At 49.7% G+C, this 17,292-nt stretch overlaps 1 protein-coding gene across 2 annotated transcripts in view; it reads right to left on the bottom strand.

The window, feature by feature from the left end:
- Nucleotides 1-17,292, bottom strand: part of lrp4 (low density lipoprotein receptor-related protein 4) — an 88,064-nt gene that overhangs the window by 11,212 nt on the left and 59,560 nt on the right. For both annotated transcript variants that reach the window (XM_076287005.1, XM_076287006.1), the window contains exons 5-21: nt 17,171-17,287; nt 13,673-13,801; nt 10,488-10,607; nt 10,068-10,193; nt 9,215-9,340; nt 8,812-8,946; nt 7,026-7,151; nt 6,322-6,552; nt 5,905-6,061; nt 5,325-5,542; nt 2,567-2,743; nt 2,253-2,378; nt 1,665-1,873; nt 1,309-1,390; nt 1,077-1,182; nt 585-786; nt 278-467 (exon numbers count right to left, since the gene is read on the bottom strand). In XM_076287005.1, the coding sequence (XP_076143120.1) occupies nt 278-467; nt 585-786; nt 1,077-1,182; nt 1,309-1,390; nt 1,665-1,873; nt 2,253-2,378; nt 2,567-2,743; nt 5,325-5,542; nt 5,905-6,061; nt 6,322-6,552; nt 7,026-7,151; nt 8,812-8,946; nt 9,215-9,340; nt 10,068-10,193; nt 10,488-10,607; nt 13,673-13,801; nt 17,171-17,287 (2,577 nt within the window). The remainder of the gene's footprint in view (nt 1-277; nt 468-584; nt 787-1,076; nt 1,183-1,308; nt 1,391-1,664; nt 1,874-2,252; nt 2,379-2,566; nt 2,744-5,324; nt 5,543-5,904; nt 6,062-6,321; nt 6,553-7,025; nt 7,152-8,811; nt 8,947-9,214; nt 9,341-10,067; nt 10,194-10,487; nt 10,608-13,672; nt 13,802-17,170; nt 17,288-17,292) is intronic.

Below are 17,292 nucleotides of genomic sequence, written 5' to 3'. Positions count from 1 at the left end.
TACTTCCCTGAAGAGGACTTTTCCTTGCCTACAGTGACAGCCCTTCCCACTTAGAGGCAGGAAATCAATTCAACATGGACCACAAATCCATAGTCAGTAGGATCTCAGATGATAAGTGAATGCTGCATAAAATACTGCAGTATTGATTACAGCTAAGACAATTATAGAGTGCTGTCCAATGACAGAAACAATATACTTCTATCATTCCGATCTCCTCCAAATCAACCTCGAAGACACCATGTGTTTGAATTCAATCGGATTCTACAACGTTCCCCACCTGATGAACGATGGCGGTGGAACATGTGGATGTCCATGAGGTTCTCAAGGTTCTCCACCAGTGTGGTGCGTTCCAGACCCGTGAGCTTGTTGGCACTCTGGATGCTCTTGGAATGCCAGTCCGTCCAGTATAACTTGTCCTCGTGGAGAGTCAAGCCAAAGGGGTGTGGGAGCTGGGTGCTGATTAATATCTGTAATGGTTTTGAGAAAGTTGGTATGAGGAAATTACACATTTAGATGTTTTAGTAAATAGTGCATACTAAAGAAGGAACTATGCCGAAACACAGTCGTCTGAAGAGTGTTTGTACCTGTCTGTCAGAGCCGTCGAAGTTGCCATACTCTATGGTCTTCATGCCGGCATCGGCCCAGTACAGTCTCTCGGTTTGGTAGTCGATGGCCAGGCCGTTGGGCCACGTCAGATTGGAGGCAATGATGACGATGCGATTGGACGCGTCCATTCCAGCTCGCTCGATTTTCGGGTTGGATCCCCAATCAGTCCAGTACATCAACCTGGGTAAACATTATGAAGTCATTACATGGGCTGTTAGTCCAAAACATGAGCCAAATCTTTTAAATGAATGCTTGCACAAGACAGCCTTCTCTCTAAGCTAAAAACCTAATGCAGCATAAAGATTTCCCCCCCCTCAGACTGGTTGACTAACTTGGTGACTAAACTTTCTCTAACTAACTTGGTGAGCTTCGAAAACCATAGCTAATTACTCTTTCCCCCCAGCGTGCGCTCAGAGACACACACGTCAGGGAGAGCTTCACATTCCTCCCTCCCCATCGCCCTCACTCACCCTCCTATGGGATCCACAACGATGTCCCTGGGGCGATCCAGATTCTCCCAGATTAGCACGGTGCGCATGCTGCCGTCTGCGTTGGAGACCTCGATCCTGTCTGTGCCTGAGACCCGCAGAAGAGCAGAGTAGAGCCCAATTACTCCCACAGAACAGTAATACCCAGAGAACAACAAGCCATTACTTTCTATTTGTCAGCTATTTATTACTCAGACACAGACAAGGCCCCTACCTGCGTCAGTCCAGTACAGTTTATGAGTCACCCAATCAATGGCCAGACCGGCAGGGCTCTCGAGGCTGGTGTCAACCACAACCTGAGTTAAAATTCATCAAAATGTATTAGCCTTTTCAACATCGTTAATCACATTACATAAGAACCGATATACAAACACATGACACAGTACAACACATACTGCACTACACCAATTTTGACAATAGGTGGCGATATTTTACAAATTTGGTTTGTTGTCATACGAGGCCGCTAAATGACCAGTCTAGACGAACATGAATGTTGGTGTGTTAATGGAGATGACAGGAAAGATATTTAACGGTAGCCACTGCTGCCTTGCGCTAGTGTCGTGCACTGACCTCCTGCTTGGATCCGTCCCACAGTGCTCGGTTGATTGAGTCTGTGGTGACGTCTGTCCAGTAGATGTGCCCGTCGCTGGAGTCCCAGTCCAGCGCCACGGCGTTGCGGACATCTGCCAGTTTAATGACAACATCAGACATGTCCTCGGTGTCAAAGCTGATCCGACGGATGTCCGTCCTTCGGGCAAAAAGCAGGAACTTGTCAAGACCTGATCAAAGACCAAAGGTCTCTTGTCAGTCTTCTAACAATAGGGTCATTCATCACAGCAACACAGACACAACACAGTACAACTCCAGCTTCTGTAATAGTAAACATTCCTCTGCTATGCAGGTTCAACTAGAATTAGAATGTAGTTTTACAAGTCAGCATTCTATCCTTACAAAGTCATAGTACAAACATATGTTTCAAAACATTTTTAAACACACTTAATGCACTTAAATGTGGAAGATAGCAACATTGTTTTTTATCTCTACATGATTCCTATTACACTATATATACATGTATAGAAAGATAAAATGTATATGCTATTAATCCTAAGGAAAAATTGGGCAAAGAACAAAGAGCACTGAAATGATCTTAAAACTCACTCAGGGCACAGTTGTAGTTGTCCACCTTCTTGAAGCCTGTGGGACAGGCACAGGTGATAGTCTTGTTGCTAGGGAGACACAGGTGACTGCAACCTCCATTGCTGTTTCCACAGCGATTTTGCCCACCTGGAGATGACCAGAGAAGAAATCAAAACACAGAACACCACGGGAGATACATCTGCACTGCCGTCTGTCTCCACAACCATAGCAAACGCATGCTGGGATCGTCCAGACCAGCTCAAAACAACTTCTGCTTGGGCATGTGGAGCAAAAGCAGAGAAGCGTGTGTGTGTGCGTGTGTGTGTGAGTCAGACCTGCTGGCTGTCTCTGTGGGTGCAGCGTGTGGATGTCCATGGGGAAGTGCAGCTTGTTGCGGATGATTTCCTGGCCCTTCCCGGTGAACTTGTTGGCGCTGTTGATGCTCTTGGTGTGCCAGTCGGTCCAGTAGAGGCTGTCCTCAAACACTGTGATGGCAAACGGATGAGGGAGGCCTAGAATGTCGCGGCAACGTGAAAAGAAAACAAGAAAGAACATCAAGAACGGGGGAGTGAGAGAAGGGGAAAAAACAACAACAACAGTTTGTTGTGTGACTTAGGAAAAAAAATAGCACCACACAATTTGGCATTATATCTCAAACGCAGTTTTCCACGCAGTCTGGCTTGGCTGGTGTTGGTGCCTCACCCACATTCTAAATTAATAGGCACTTTATGAATTAGACTGCTTCTGATTAGCCTTGTTTTCTGCTATTGAAAGCAGCTCAGAGGATTAATTGCTAATGTTATTGGGACTGTTTCTGGGAAGAGAGGTGTCTGTGGAAGACTTCCAGACTCGCAACTTGCTACATCGTTCCATTTATTAGGTCTTGTCAAGGGTTTTGAGTCGGCTGGCCCACATCCCCGAGCTGCTGAATAAGCAGTGGTGACCGAGGGGAGAATGTGTTTGTCGGAGCGCAATTGTGCTTAGGCAGAGAGACTGTGGTCGGGTGGCATTGAGTTGCAATGCACAATTGGCTTTCCCACCCCGTGTTTTCCTCTGTGAGTTGGCTGTGGGCAGCAGAGGGGTCCAATAGCCTCTCTCCGTTTTTAGTTTCACTGTCTGTAGTGTTGTTGGGCTTGGGGAACGCGGATTGTTGGCTTTTCTTGACTGCATCATATTTAACTGCAGGCATCCTTGTTAAATCAGACAACTAAATTCCACAGGAGTAATGAACTCTTTTTCACTGTAAATGAGATATTATCTACAGTATGGTGGCATCTTATCAATCAACACATCACCCATCCATTGTGTGTTTTTATTCTCTTGTGCTTTGTTGTATTGTGTGTGTGTGTGTGTGTGTGTGTGTGTGTGTGTGTGTGATGCTGGTGTCTCCTCTCACCCCTCCGCCACCCTACCCTCCTGACAGCTGGGCCAGCAGCTGCATGACACATGGGGGTCTCTGTCTCCTGCCCTGCTTCCGCCTAACCCCCTCCCACCCCTACCCCCATCACCCCTACCCCCATCACCCCCCCTCCCACCCCTACCCCCATCACCCCCCCCCTCCCCTCCACAGCCCTCAGGTGCCCAGGTCTCTTGCCCCAGTCCCACCCATCCACCCCATCTACCCCTCCCTCCCACAGACAAAAGCCCTCTAAACCTTTGTCAAAGGTGACAGCTCAGCCACACACACACACACACACACACACACACACACACACACTGTTTGTTCCCCCTGTTGTTTGAGTAAACAGTGAGGCCTGACAAAGAGAGGTCAACACAATTAGACCCTCTTATCTTTAGAGCCCACATTATGAAAGGCCATTATTGCCACATCCACTTGTCAGTGTCCATCTTAAAGGACCTCTCCATGCCTCTTCCTTCTAGACGCTTCTCCCACTCCGCAAGCAATCCATCCAGCCACTCTCCTTTTCATCTTTTACTACCCTCCTTTTCTGTCTTTCCTTCTCTTTCTTACTTTCTATCTCCCTCTCTGTTTCTCTCTCTCTCTCTCGTTGCCTGGTAGCCTTAGTGGTCGGTCTGAGTTTCTGGTGCAGGACAGCAGGGTCAGTGTTTTGCACCTCAGGAGATTCCTGATTCTAGCCGGGGCGGAAGAAACGGATGAAATGGAATGGCCTCTCCGGCCTCTCCGGCACTCTCCAGTGGTTTTCCAGCGCCTCTCCCGCGTCTCGCCTGTTTCATTTGTGTCTGCCGAGCAGGAATTCTCTCGCCGCTGGGGCGGAATGCTGGGGCGGAATGCCATGCTGGAATGCTGCTCTGGTGGTGCATGGCTTGCACTCTGCCCATAAACAAACCCCAGTGAAAAAGCTTTCATCCCGTATCGGGTTTCCCAGAATCCCCGGGCTCCAATAAGCTAATAGATTTGGGCGGCTCGACGGCGGTCCTCGGAGAATCCACAGGGTCCGACGCAAACTCCCTCCACCTCACAGCCAGGCCTGCCATCACCATGCCTGCCTGGACTTGAGCGATGAGATTTACGGGGACTTCGCGAGTGTTCAGGCTTTTTTTCCCCTTTTTTTACGAGAGCCCAGCGGCACCATGCGGCACAACGTTCAGCTGGGTTAGGGGGCCTCCCCAGTATGGCAGCAGCTCCACACACACACACACACACACACACACCCTCTCACTCTCGGTCTCTTTCTCTCTCCCCCCTTTTCTCGCTCACTGAGGCAGCACAAAGGAAAGCCTGGCACAAGCAGTCCTCTCTGGCTGACACAAATTTAATTTCCTCTCCTCCGACTTTATTTGGATGGGACTTTTTCAGAAGCCTGGGTTTTGTCTAACGCAGGTAACCAGAGGCGCTCTGCTGCGGTGCCAGAGCGACTGGGCCTGTGAGGAGCTTGGACTAAAAGGACAAAGTGTTGGGAATGAGAGTTGTACCTAAAAAGCAACTCGACCAGAATACGCATTGCATTGGGCATGGGAATGGAGGCAGTCATTTACATATCACTTGGCAGCATAACGCAAGAGGCCACCGGTCCTAATTGACTATGCTTTAGGCCACTTTAGATGAAATGGCTGAATGGCTAAGCCTGAATTAAGAGCATAGTGTTCGGCCCTCCCGGTCATTATGTGTACCTTGGCTAATGACCGCCTTCCGGTTCTGTCCGTCCAGATCAGCCCGTTCGATGACGTGGTGCTTGGCGTCCACCCAGTAGATGCGGCGACTGGCGTAGTCGATGGTCAGTCCATTGGGCCAGAATAGGTGAGTATCGGCGATGATTTTGCGATTCGAGCCGTCCATGTTGGCGTACTCTATGCGCGGCGTGTTTCCCCAGTCTGTCCAGTAGATCTTCCTGGGGGTGGGAGAGTTCAGAGCAGGAATGACCGGAATAAATTACGATAAAAAAGCCATCCACACATGGAGATGTACAAACACATAGAGACAAATACTCCACATATAGAGATGTACACACACAGAGAGACACATACTCCACACATATAGAAACACAGAGATGTACACACACATAGAGACACAACCTCCACACATATAGACACACAGAGATGTACACACTAGAGACACATACAGTACTCCACAGCCCAATACAAAGTTAGAGAAATATATGGGGACATATACACGGCACAGTACCAATAGTATGATAAAAGTCCCACGAGTGTGGTGGACAACAGAAGGGTCAAAGTGGCTCATGGCTCTCACCCCTCGATGGGATGAAGGGCAATAGCCCGAGGCTTCTCCATGCTCTGCCACAGGAGCACCTTCCGGTGGGTTCCGTCCAGATTGGCCACCTCGATGCGTGACGTCCCCGAGTCCGTCCAGTACAGTTTATCATGAATCCAGTCGATGGCCAGACCACCTAAAGCAAAGAGGGATTCCAGTTACAGCTCTTTAGATGATATCATTCCAGCTAAAAATACTGTCTCTCATTTCCTCTTATTGAACTGCTGAAGACATAAAAAATATATATCTAAGGAAATGTTCTGAATGCCGGACATCCTCTAGAGACCTCATCATGCTGGTTTGTTTGCTTTTACATGTAGCGCTGTATGGAACAAGGAGGGATATGAGCCATGCTTCAACAGGCATGTTGTCAGATTGACCACAGTGGTAGGGTACCTGGACTCTCCAGGCCGGTAGACACCACCTCCTCCACGTTGCTGCCGTTCAGGTTGGCCTTCATGATGCGGTCCAGGGTGACGTCGGACCAGAAGACCAGCTCCTTGTTGTGGTGGAAGTCCAGCGCGATGGCGTTCTCCAGGTTGTTCAGGAGCAGCGTGTACTCCGAGCGGTGAGGCAGAACCTGACGGATGTCGATGCGATTGGCAAACAGCAGAACTGGCTCCGGACCTGGAGGAGATCGGGGAGGTTGGTGAAGGGGGGGGGGGGGTAAGGAAAGGGGTTGAGGGTTATTTGAGGGCCAAAACCGAAAGCTAACTCCAAACATCTCAAAGACAAGCAGCCAAAATAAAACACTGGTGCCGCCATTCGGATGACCCACAGGTGAAACAAAACATGGCAGGAGGCTGACCAGGGGTCGGACATTAATATGCTACACACGGCTTTCCGTAGTGATATACTGACAGCACAGCCCATGTGAACCTTACGATTTAATCCGTAACAGACACCCGTCAGCTTGACCCTCCCACTATAACCTGACCTCAACCTCCGCACAAACCCCCACCGAGGCTCCACAGTGGGGGGGGGGGATACAGTTGTGCTCAGACATCAAGCGTGTTTTCAAACACTCGGGGGCTGCTAAGGTAACTGTGGAAAGTGCGAGACGGTGGGGGGGGGTCAGTCAGGCCGATGTGTTCACTCACCCAGCGCTTTGCAGCTGCGCTTGTCCGGCCTCAGCTCGTAGCCCTGGACGCACCAGCACTGGAAGCCGCCCTCGGTGTTAGTGCAGCCTTGGCTGCAGTAGCCTTCCTCTGCACACTCGTCCACATCTACAGAGAGTGACCACAAACAAGACAGGGGGAGGAGGGAGGGGGGGATATCAAGAAAAATAAATACACAGCATTAACAACGTTAGTCAAAACAGCAGATCTGAGCTACTTAACTGTTCCCTGACATACTACTGATTGGACTAGACATACCACATTTTCACTCACCACCACTACACAAGAGCTATGTAACTGTGTGTGTGTGTGTATGTGTGTGTGCGTGTGTTTGTGTGTGTGTGTGTGTGTGTGTGTGTGTGTGTGTGTGTGTGTGTGTGTGTGTGTGAGAAAGAGCTAGACAAAAACAGTGTTGGGGTGTGTGCGTGTGTGTCGGGGTGTGTGTGGGTGTGTGTGTGTCTGGCAGCATTCCTCAATAGTAAGGTCAGGGACATTCCTGTGACACCCTCTGGAGGGACTCAGCCCCTCCGTGGCCCAGAGTGAACAGGCGAGCACAGGAGCTCAGGGCAGCAACACAGCCCAACCCAGCAGCAGCAGTCTGCCTGCCTGCCTGCCTGTCCTCCTGCCCCCCTGCCCTAGCCTGGCGAGCCAGACCCACATTATAATGTAGGATCTGGGCACTCACCGTTCACAGTGCTCAGTCCGAGGGTCGGGATAATCAGTTGTCTTTCAAATTCCCTCTGCACGCAATAGGACGCAATAGGATATTTGTTTTCAAGTAGCAGAGAATTCAAGCCAAACCGTTGCAACTCTGCCATCAATCATTATGTTAAGCCCAACAAACGACTCTATACACGATTTCAATGCCAGATTTAGTTTCGATTTCTAGAGCTCACAAGTCAACGGAGAGTTGCTAGACTAGCCCTGGCAGCAAATGTAATTTGCTGCCGCTAGGGGCGCGTCTAGATTTCTAGGCTACCCCTGCCCCCCCTGCCCCCCTGCCTGCCCCCCTGCCTGCCTGCCTGCCCGCCTGCCTGTGTTTATCCTGGCTGCCGCTCAGCTGTCTGAAACCAGAGATGTCACCCAAAACAAATGGGTGACAGGCTCCCGGAAAAGACAACACACTTTGAAGACGGGGGTGGAGGAGGAAAAAAGGGAGAAGAAAAGACAGAGACACTATCCTGTGTAGTAGAACATTCGTCTTCAGAGTCCTGCGAGCGAGGCAGGGTGTGTACCGACTGTCTGTGTCGGCAACGTTTGCCATGACAACCAGGCGTGTTTTGGCCGGAGGGGCCGGCGCAGAGATGCTCTTTGATGCGGAGGGTTATCCGAGGGGCACTTGGCCCTGGACCGTGCGGAGCGAGACGGCCTGTGTTTGGTGTCTGTAACCGTTTACGGAGCTGGCTGCAGCCCTGCCAACGTGTCGGGAGATGAAAGGGCGAGCGCTCGGTGTTTCGACAACCTGAGCGAAACGCCGCAGGAATGTCTGAACGCTCCCGACCTCAACACAGCCGCTCTCACTTCCCCCGCATGATGCAGTAATCCCAAGCAAGAGCAGGTGTTAGACTAAATGATCGATCTATTCTGTTTAATCATTTCTAATCAATGAGAAACCATGACACGTCCAGCCTAGTGCATGTCTTTGCTCTGCAGAGCATTCCTTCAAAGGCAGTGCTCCACCACTGGTCTGGTAGTGGTGATTTTGGTACTGAAGGAGGGGCGCTCAAGCGTCAACTGCTTCCTTCTGCTCTGTCGCCGCGTCTCTCACCTTCGCATGACTTGATGTCGTCGGTGAGCCGGTAGCCGGTGTGGCAAGTGCACACAACCTGTCCCCTCGCCATCTGGCACTTCTGAGAGCAGCCGCCGTTGTTCAGATTACAGTTCCCTTCACTGGACCTGGGGCCTGGACACACACACACACACACACACACACACACACACACACACACACACACTAAGTGATTCAACAGGACATGCTGGGAATTGAGTGGAGGTGTGTGAAAGTGTTCACTGCAATGCTGTGGTTGGCGGGGAGTGTGAATGTGTCATCTAGAGACAGGGAGGAAGAGTGTACAGTGTGTGTGTGTTTGTGATTGTGTGTGTGTGTGTGGATGTGTGTGTGAGAAGATCTGTGTGTCAACGCATATGTGTGTGCACGTGTGCAAACGTACGGCAGTCTTGGTGCGGGTGTTCATCGGTGTTATCTCCGCAGTCGTTGGCCTCGTTGCACACCTTCCTCTGTCCGATGCAGCGGCCATTCCCACACATGAACTGGTCAGGAGCACAGGGTGGGGTCTCTGCAAAAAGGGACGCAACAGCCAAGCTTGTTCAGAACCATAACAGCACACAGGATGGCTTGATAACCAGTGTCCAGGAGAAACTGGTTGCTGTCCTGATTGGTTTTATTTTTGGTCTGTTCTGACTGTACGTCCTGCTGGTGTTTATCGGCGCTAGTGCGGTAGTGCGGTCATGTGCCTCGCCACTCTAAGCCTCCAGCGTGCTCAGCAAGCACTGTTGTCATGGACACAGATATCTATGAAGACTCTTGAGTGAGATATTCAGAGCTTATGTGCATAAGGCTTGTGTGTACACAAGATGTGTGTGTGTGTGTGTGAAAGAGTGTCAAGTTATTCTGTGTGTGTGTGTGTTTGTGTGTGTGTGTGTTTCTGTGTCTGTTTGTCTTTGTGTGTGTGTGTGTGTCTGTTTGTCTCTGTATGTGTGTGTAAAAGTGTTGCTTGCACATGAGGGAGCATTGGGCAAGCATTGGAGGCTCACAACTCAAAGGGAATGTGTGTGTGAGATGCGGCTGAGTTATTCTGAATGTGTGTGTATGTGTGTGAGAAGCAATTGAGTTATTATGAGTGTGTGTGTGTGTGTGTGTGTGTGTGTGTGTGTGTGTGTGTGTGTGTGTGTATTCAGAAGCTGTCCTTCTTGCACATGAGGGAGCATTGTCTAGGCCTTGCGGCAGGCTCACACCTGATGCTGTGTGTGTGTGTGTGTGTGTGTGTGTGGTCTGGTCCTCACCAGTCTTTTCACAGCCGTCTTCATCGCTCCCATCGGCACAGTCGTCTTCACCGTCACATCGCCATGACAACCGCACACAGCGACCCGATGCGCAGCGGAACTGATCAGCCGTGCACATGGACGTGGCTGTAGAGAGGTGGCACAGGGCTCATGAGAGAGAGCAAGCAAACACACACACACAGATCATCACATGCACACTTATCCATTACCCCAGCCTATCTCCTTCAGCCAATCTCTCTGACACACATGTATGTCCCCCCATTAACAGACAAACACACACACACACACACACACACACACATAAAAAAGAACTTTAACTTAATCTCATTCATTCCTCATTCAGTCTTTCCTTCAGTCAGTCTTTTTCTTTCTTTCTCTCCCTCCCTCTCTCCCTCTCTCACACAGACGTATGGCACTCACTGCAGTTCTTCTCATCGGACTGGTCGTCGCAGTCATACTCGCCATCACACCTCCAGCCTGCGTTGATGCACATGCCACTGCTGCACATAAACTCCCCCGAGCGGCACGGCTGGTGGGAGGCTGTGGGGAAAACACACACACACACACACACACACACACACGCACATGAATAGGGACTTTTGTATGTTTAATCATATTACTTGCAAGACGATAGGCTACTGTGTTCTATAAACATGTCAAGTAAGCTTGCCGTCTCCTTACGCAGTGATGTGAGCTAATGCAGCAAGTAAGTTATATAAGCCCTGTGTGTGTGTGTTGTGTGTGTGTGTGTGTGTGTGTGTGTGTGTGTGTGTGTGTGTGTGTGTGTGTGTGCGCGCGCTCCCTCTCTAGGGAATGGCTCCCATACGAGCGAGCGAGAGAGAGCGAGAGAGAGAGAGAGAGAGAGAGAGAGAGAGAGAGAGAGAGAATGAATGAACGACAAAGAGACAGACAGACAGACAGAGAGTAGAGGTTTAGAGAAAGAGAAAGAGAGAGGAAGAGGAAGAGAAAAAGACAGAGAAAGACAGAGAGAGAGTAAGAGGTTTAAAGAAAGAGAGAAAGAGAGAGGAAGAGAAAGAGAGAGAGGAAGAGAGAGAGAGAAAGACAAAGAGAGAGGACGACATTGGCACAGATCTGTTCTCACAGACACTGGCTTGTACCAGCACATCAAGGCAAGTGCTTATCAGGCTGACGAGGACAGAGCAGCCAGCCAGGGGAGAGCAGAGGAGAGCAGAGGAGAGGAGAGGAAGAGAGGGTAGGCTGAGAGGGAGTAAAAGTCTCTGTGCTTGCTGTGGCTTTGCCTGGGACCTGATGGGAAGATAACACAAATCCCCAGGTAGCTCTTCAGTCCAGGTACAGAAAAGACAGAGATGGACGGGGCAGAGCAAGAGAGGGAGAGAGCCATTTAATCCCACTCTGATCTGTTGTGGAAAGGCATGTCTGTCAGAGTGACCCAGCTCATTTGCAGCAGCTCTCCCCCTTACACAGGGAGGAGGAGGAGGAGGAGGAGGAGGAGGGGGTAAAAAGAGCGAGACGAGATAAAAAAAAAAAAAGACGCCCACACACAACGAGCCGTTTCATCTCCTGTACAGTATGCCTGAGCCAAGAGCAAGCTCCCTCCTCCCTCTCCCTATCTATCTCTTTCTTTCTCTCCCTTCCTCTTACTCTCTCCCCCTCTCTCCCTCTCCCTCTCTGCACTAACAAAGCGGCCTTCATGGTGTCTTCAGATCCGTGGTCACACAGCCAAGGAATTCCTTCTGATGATGGCTTCTTCACTGTGGAGTGTTTCTTCTTTTTATTGTGGGGGGATTTTTTTCACTCCAGCTTTCTTGCCACCCCCCCCCCCCCCAGCACCAGTCCACATATAAACCACCCCCACCCACCAACCTTTTATCCTTTTTGATGTTTGTTCAAGTTTCCAAAAAATGCTAAACATGTTGGGATCTGGGGCAATTAAAGAGCAAGAGGAGGAGGTGCGTTTTTGCATAACTGTAAGAACGATTCAAAATATATAAATAAAAATACAGCGCATAGATTAAACTCAAACACCTCCTTTGAAAAAAAATATATAATTAATATATTCAAACCAAGAGGAGAAGAAGAAAAGGAAAGAAATAGAAGTCCTTCAAGGTCTCTGTTTTTGAAGTTCACCCTTCCTCCTCCTCCTCCTTCTAAAAGGAGCTTGGGAAGAGGGGTAGCGTGGGTGACTGCCATGTGGCACGGACCAGCGAGAACACCCAGCAGAGTGAGAAAAGACCAGCCGAGACCAGACGACATGCCACAACTACAGCACAAACTCAGTGTGTGTGTGTGTGTGTGGACAGATGAGCAGATGGATAGAGAGACAGAGGTTGTGCAAACTAGTGCAAGTCCTTATGAGTCTCTACATGTGTGAGAATACAGGAAAGAGACCATGGATAGATTAGAGTAAGGATGGTCTCTCTCACACACACACACACACACACACACACACACACACACACACACACACACACACACACACACACACACACACACACACACACACACACACACACACACACACACACACACACAGTCAACAACTCACAGGGCAAAGCGATTAAGGTGGTTAAGGCCCAACGGTCCAACTGACATGAGTTTATTTGCACTCAGGGCCTGACTGGCTGTACAATGAGTGTGTCTGTGTGCATGTGCACGTGGTTATGTGGGTAGATGAGAAATGGTCCGCTGTCTCTTTCTGTGTGTGTGACTGTGTGTGTGTGTGTGTGAGTGTGTGTGTGTGTGTGTGTGTGTGTAGGCATGGCTGGCATGTAACAGGGAGAGATGAAACAGAGATGAAACACTATAGAGAGCAGCGGTAAGCACAGGTGCCAATGATTAACTACCTGCTGAACATCTATATGAGGAGATAGCAGCAAATCACTGAGGAATGAGATCCAGGCCAATGCCCCCTCCCACACACCCACACACACACACACACACACACACACACACACACACACACACACACACACACACACACACACACACACACACACACACACACACACACACACACACACACACACACACACAGGTTAACTGGGAGTAGCTCTTACCTATAATAAATAAACCTGCAATTACCCAACATGCCAACAAACTTCTCTGATGTTGATAGATGCGACGGCCCTGAAACTGCTGAGCAGCAGTCCAGAGAGAAGCGCTTAGAGAATTGCCAGTCTCCTCCACTCTTCTCGTTTGGAAGGCATGATTGTCATTTTAGAGAAACATGACAGGAATGGTGCTCTCTGTGTTCCAAATAAAACATCCCAAAATCCCAGTTGACTGTTTTGTTTTTCTGAATAAGAAGCATGTGTGTCAGAGTTTTTGTGAATAGGCCACTGATTGTGATTCTGATTATTATGACAGGACAGCACAAGCTATTAATAAGCATGGTGAAGCTTGCATGGAGAAATTCCTGGTTAAAAATGTATGCTTATGTTGTGAGTTACATATATTTGGCTGCATAATAAGTTAGTTCTAGGAGACAGACAAAAAAATATCAAAACCCTGAGGACTGGAACAGTGCGGACATCATTCAGGGGATTTACGCACACGTGTGTGTGTGTGTGTGCGGGTGTGTGTGCGCGCGCGTGTGTGTGTGTGAGAGAGAGATGGTCCCTTACAGCAGTCGGACTCGTCAGACCAGTCCCCACAGTCATCGTCGCCATCGCAGTGGTAGATGTCCAGGATGCAGCGGCCATACGCGCATTGGAACTCCTCGCTACTGCAGCTGGGCGTTGTGACATCAGAGGCTGCAGAGGGAGAAAATAGTATTACAACACATACTGTACACACACACACACAAAACCCCACAAACACACGCAGACACATACATACACACACACACAAAAAAAAAACCCACAAACACACGCAGACACATACATCCACACACACACAAAAAAAAAAGACCCAAAAACACACGCAGACACAGACACAGACACATACACACACACACACACACACACCAACACACCAACAAAAACCCACAAACACACCCAGACACATACTCATACACACACACACACACACACACACAAAACATCCAAAGCCACACGCATTTCTCAAGTCAGAAACAAACCTATCCCATTGTGAAAGCTGATAGAAGAGACGCTAATATCTCCCATATGAGATGGACTGACCCTGTGGTTGGAGTTAGAACAACAGCGCGTAACCCCATCCATCACGGCCAACACAGACAGACACTCATTAACTAGGTCAATACACGCTGGAGCTCTGGAAGTGCGGGGCCTTGAGACGGAGCATGGTACCCGAGGAGATGCACGTATTGGGAAAAATCACTTTTGAGGCGGCTGGGGTGGCACATGTTGCCCTAAGGTTCTACAGAAGGCACGCAAAAGCCTCCCCTCATTCCCCCGGATTACCTCCGAGAGAGCGAGCCATTTGCTGAGTTGAATTTCAAATCCAGATGAATAACGTGTCCCCATGGAGAGAGGGAACGAGAGTTTGAGTAGCTTGCACCCGCAGAAAGAAAACGGGATGCCTTCTCTTGCTCTCTTTCTTTCCCTCTTTCATGTCTTTGCATTCGTTGGAGACAAGCCGCTTTGAAATGGTACACTTATCTCCCGTTCCCCCTGCTTTTCAGCCGGAGCTGTCAGACTGGAATTGGGCTGAGTGAGTGTTAGGAGCCTTTATGCAGGTTCAAAAGTCGCCCTAATGCGAGACCTGGCACAAAGACACAAAGACACACACATTCACACACACACTAAAAGAGTCCCCCCCTCTTTCACAAATGCACACACACACACACACACACACACACACACACACACAGTTAGACTTTACAAAAGACAGAATCCTGCCTCAAGCATGCACCTGCACTTAAGCCCTTTGAAGCCAGGACTTTTCCAGCCGTCAGAGATCCTCCGGCTACACAGGGGCCAGGCACCAGAGCGGCTCTCCAAAACCCACATCTCTCTCTCTCTTTCTTTTTCTTGCTCTCTCTCTCTTTTTCTTGCTCTCTCTCTCTGACTGACAGTGGGGAGCAGGGGGCCCCATCAATCACAGCTTTTGGACACTATGCTGTTCATAGTTCTGAGGCCAGGAAGCCTATGAGATATTTACCCCAGATCACTTGTCTCACACACACACACACACACACACACACACACACACACACACACAGGGTTTGTTAGGTGGGGAAGTTGGAGAGCAGTGTAACCCATTTGGCCCTAATGTCTCCCACGCTGACTACCGACTGGACTGAGCAGGAGCGCTCGACTGCGACGGCCAAGATAACGCTGCGGCTGATGGCGGCCAGAGATAAAGAGAGGGATTGTAAAGAGCCGTTTACAGGTTTGACAGTGACGCGAGAGGAAGAGGAGAGGGGGATAAAAAAAAAAAACCTGTTATGGGGAGGTGTGGTGGGTATAGTGGCGGATTGGGAGGTGGAGAGTTGAATTGGATAGGCTCATTTTGGCAGCAGCTGTGATACCTCTCAAGATGACTTTTCTTTGCCAGCCCCCTCCCCTCCCCCACCCCCTCCCTCCCTCGTGCTTCTGAAAAGCTTGGCCGGGGCGCGAGCTGACAGTTCGCTTCGATTACATTTGGAACAGATTAAACAGCGTGCAAAAAAAGGGAGGAGGAGGCGAGCAGCAGCCAGGGAGGAGCGATGCCGCCCCCACCTCCCCCTCCACACCTCCTACCACCTCCCCAGTGCAGGAACAAGGGCTGGCAACCCCATCCCATCTGTGCTTCGGCAACACCTTGACACCCGCTCAACTGTTTACACAGAGAAGGAAAATGGTCTCACAAGCCATCTGAAGCAGACAGTGCCAGAAGGGTAGTTTGGGGTATTGTAAAAACAGACCTCATATTTGGGGGGGGGGGTTGATTACAAGGAGCATGGAGAAAAATAAGCTCAGTCCCTCTGATTTTAAATACGTAGCAGAGGGCCCTCCAGAGTCCTCCCTGATGGTCTCTCGTCTCCCCGTGCAAGGAGCAGGGGGTGGGGGGGCAGGGGGGGATGGTGGAAGGCCAGATGCCAGCGCTCAAATAAGCATCAGATGTAGGCTGCAGCAACAGGCTCTCACACACGCATGCACACAGTTACTAGTGCACAGACATAAACACTCGCGCACACACACACACACACACTTTCTCTCTCTCTTTCTTTTACCCCTCACACACACACACAGACACACACAGACACACACAGACACACACACACAGAATCTTGAGCCCACTCTAGATTACAGCCAGCTGACTGGAGCCAAGCTATTTAAAACCAATCAAAGAGATGTAGTCTTTATTGGGCTGGGGGGGGTTATGGAGTCCCTACGGTTTCTGGCAATTAGGTCTGAAAACCACACAGAGCACAATGCCTTCACCAGGCACAGGCCTCATCAACAGAGTTCTCAAATGCCCAAAAGTACACACACACACACACGCACACGCACACACACAGGTAAAGATACCCCCCCTATGGATGCACAGGGCAAGACACAAAGAAAGAAAAGCATGTATGGAAAAAGTCGTTTGTGAGCCTGCTTGTGGATGATGTTATGTGTGATGACAGATCTGGCCTCCTATAGAGCGCAGAGAACACAGCTGCCATGCCAGACATTCTGCAGACCCACACACACACACACACACACACACACACACACACACACACACACACACACACACACACACACACACACACACACACACACACACACACACACACACACACACACACACACTGTCCCTTCTCTCTCAAGGCACCACCGCATTGGCTGGATCTGGCTCTCGAGCACATACATTTACTATCTGAACAAACATGGGCTTTAATCAGCCCTCAAGCTGAAGTGGCTTATAAAAGCCTGGCGTTCCTGCACAGACATTTTATACATATTGACTGAAAACAGCGGCCGTCGGGGTGTGGGCCTGCGAGCACACTGAAGTCAGCTACAAAGACGCTCGTTCCCACTCGCAAAAAACAGACAAAACTCACATTAATGGGGGCCCTTTGAATGAGTAACGTAAGTGTCAGTAAGAATACGACATTGTACTGAGATCCCAAGCAATCACAACCACATGTCAGTAAACATGTGCACACAAGCATGCACACACACACACACAGACACACACACAGATATTAACACAGAGCAATAACTTACGGCAATTCTCCTCATCAGTTCCATCTTTGCAGTCAGTGTCTCCGTCACAGTACCAATGCTCAGCAATGCAGCTCCCATCCGTACAGCGGAACTCCTTATCAGAGCACTTCCTCATCTCTGTG

Source organism: Alosa pseudoharengus, unplaced genomic scaffold, assembly GCF_046254945.1.
Source record: "Alosa pseudoharengus isolate Yale_2024_CS ecotype anadromous, Long Island Sound unplaced genomic scaffold, YU_APseudo_1.1 YU_APseudo_1.1_scf_16, whole genome shotgun sequence".
NCBI classification, from domain to species: Eukaryota; Metazoa; Chordata; class Actinopteri; order Clupeiformes; family Clupeidae; genus Alosa; species Alosa pseudoharengus.
The sequence above is the reverse complement of the archived record's forward strand: the minus strand, read 5'-3'. Positions and strand labels throughout refer to the sequence as shown.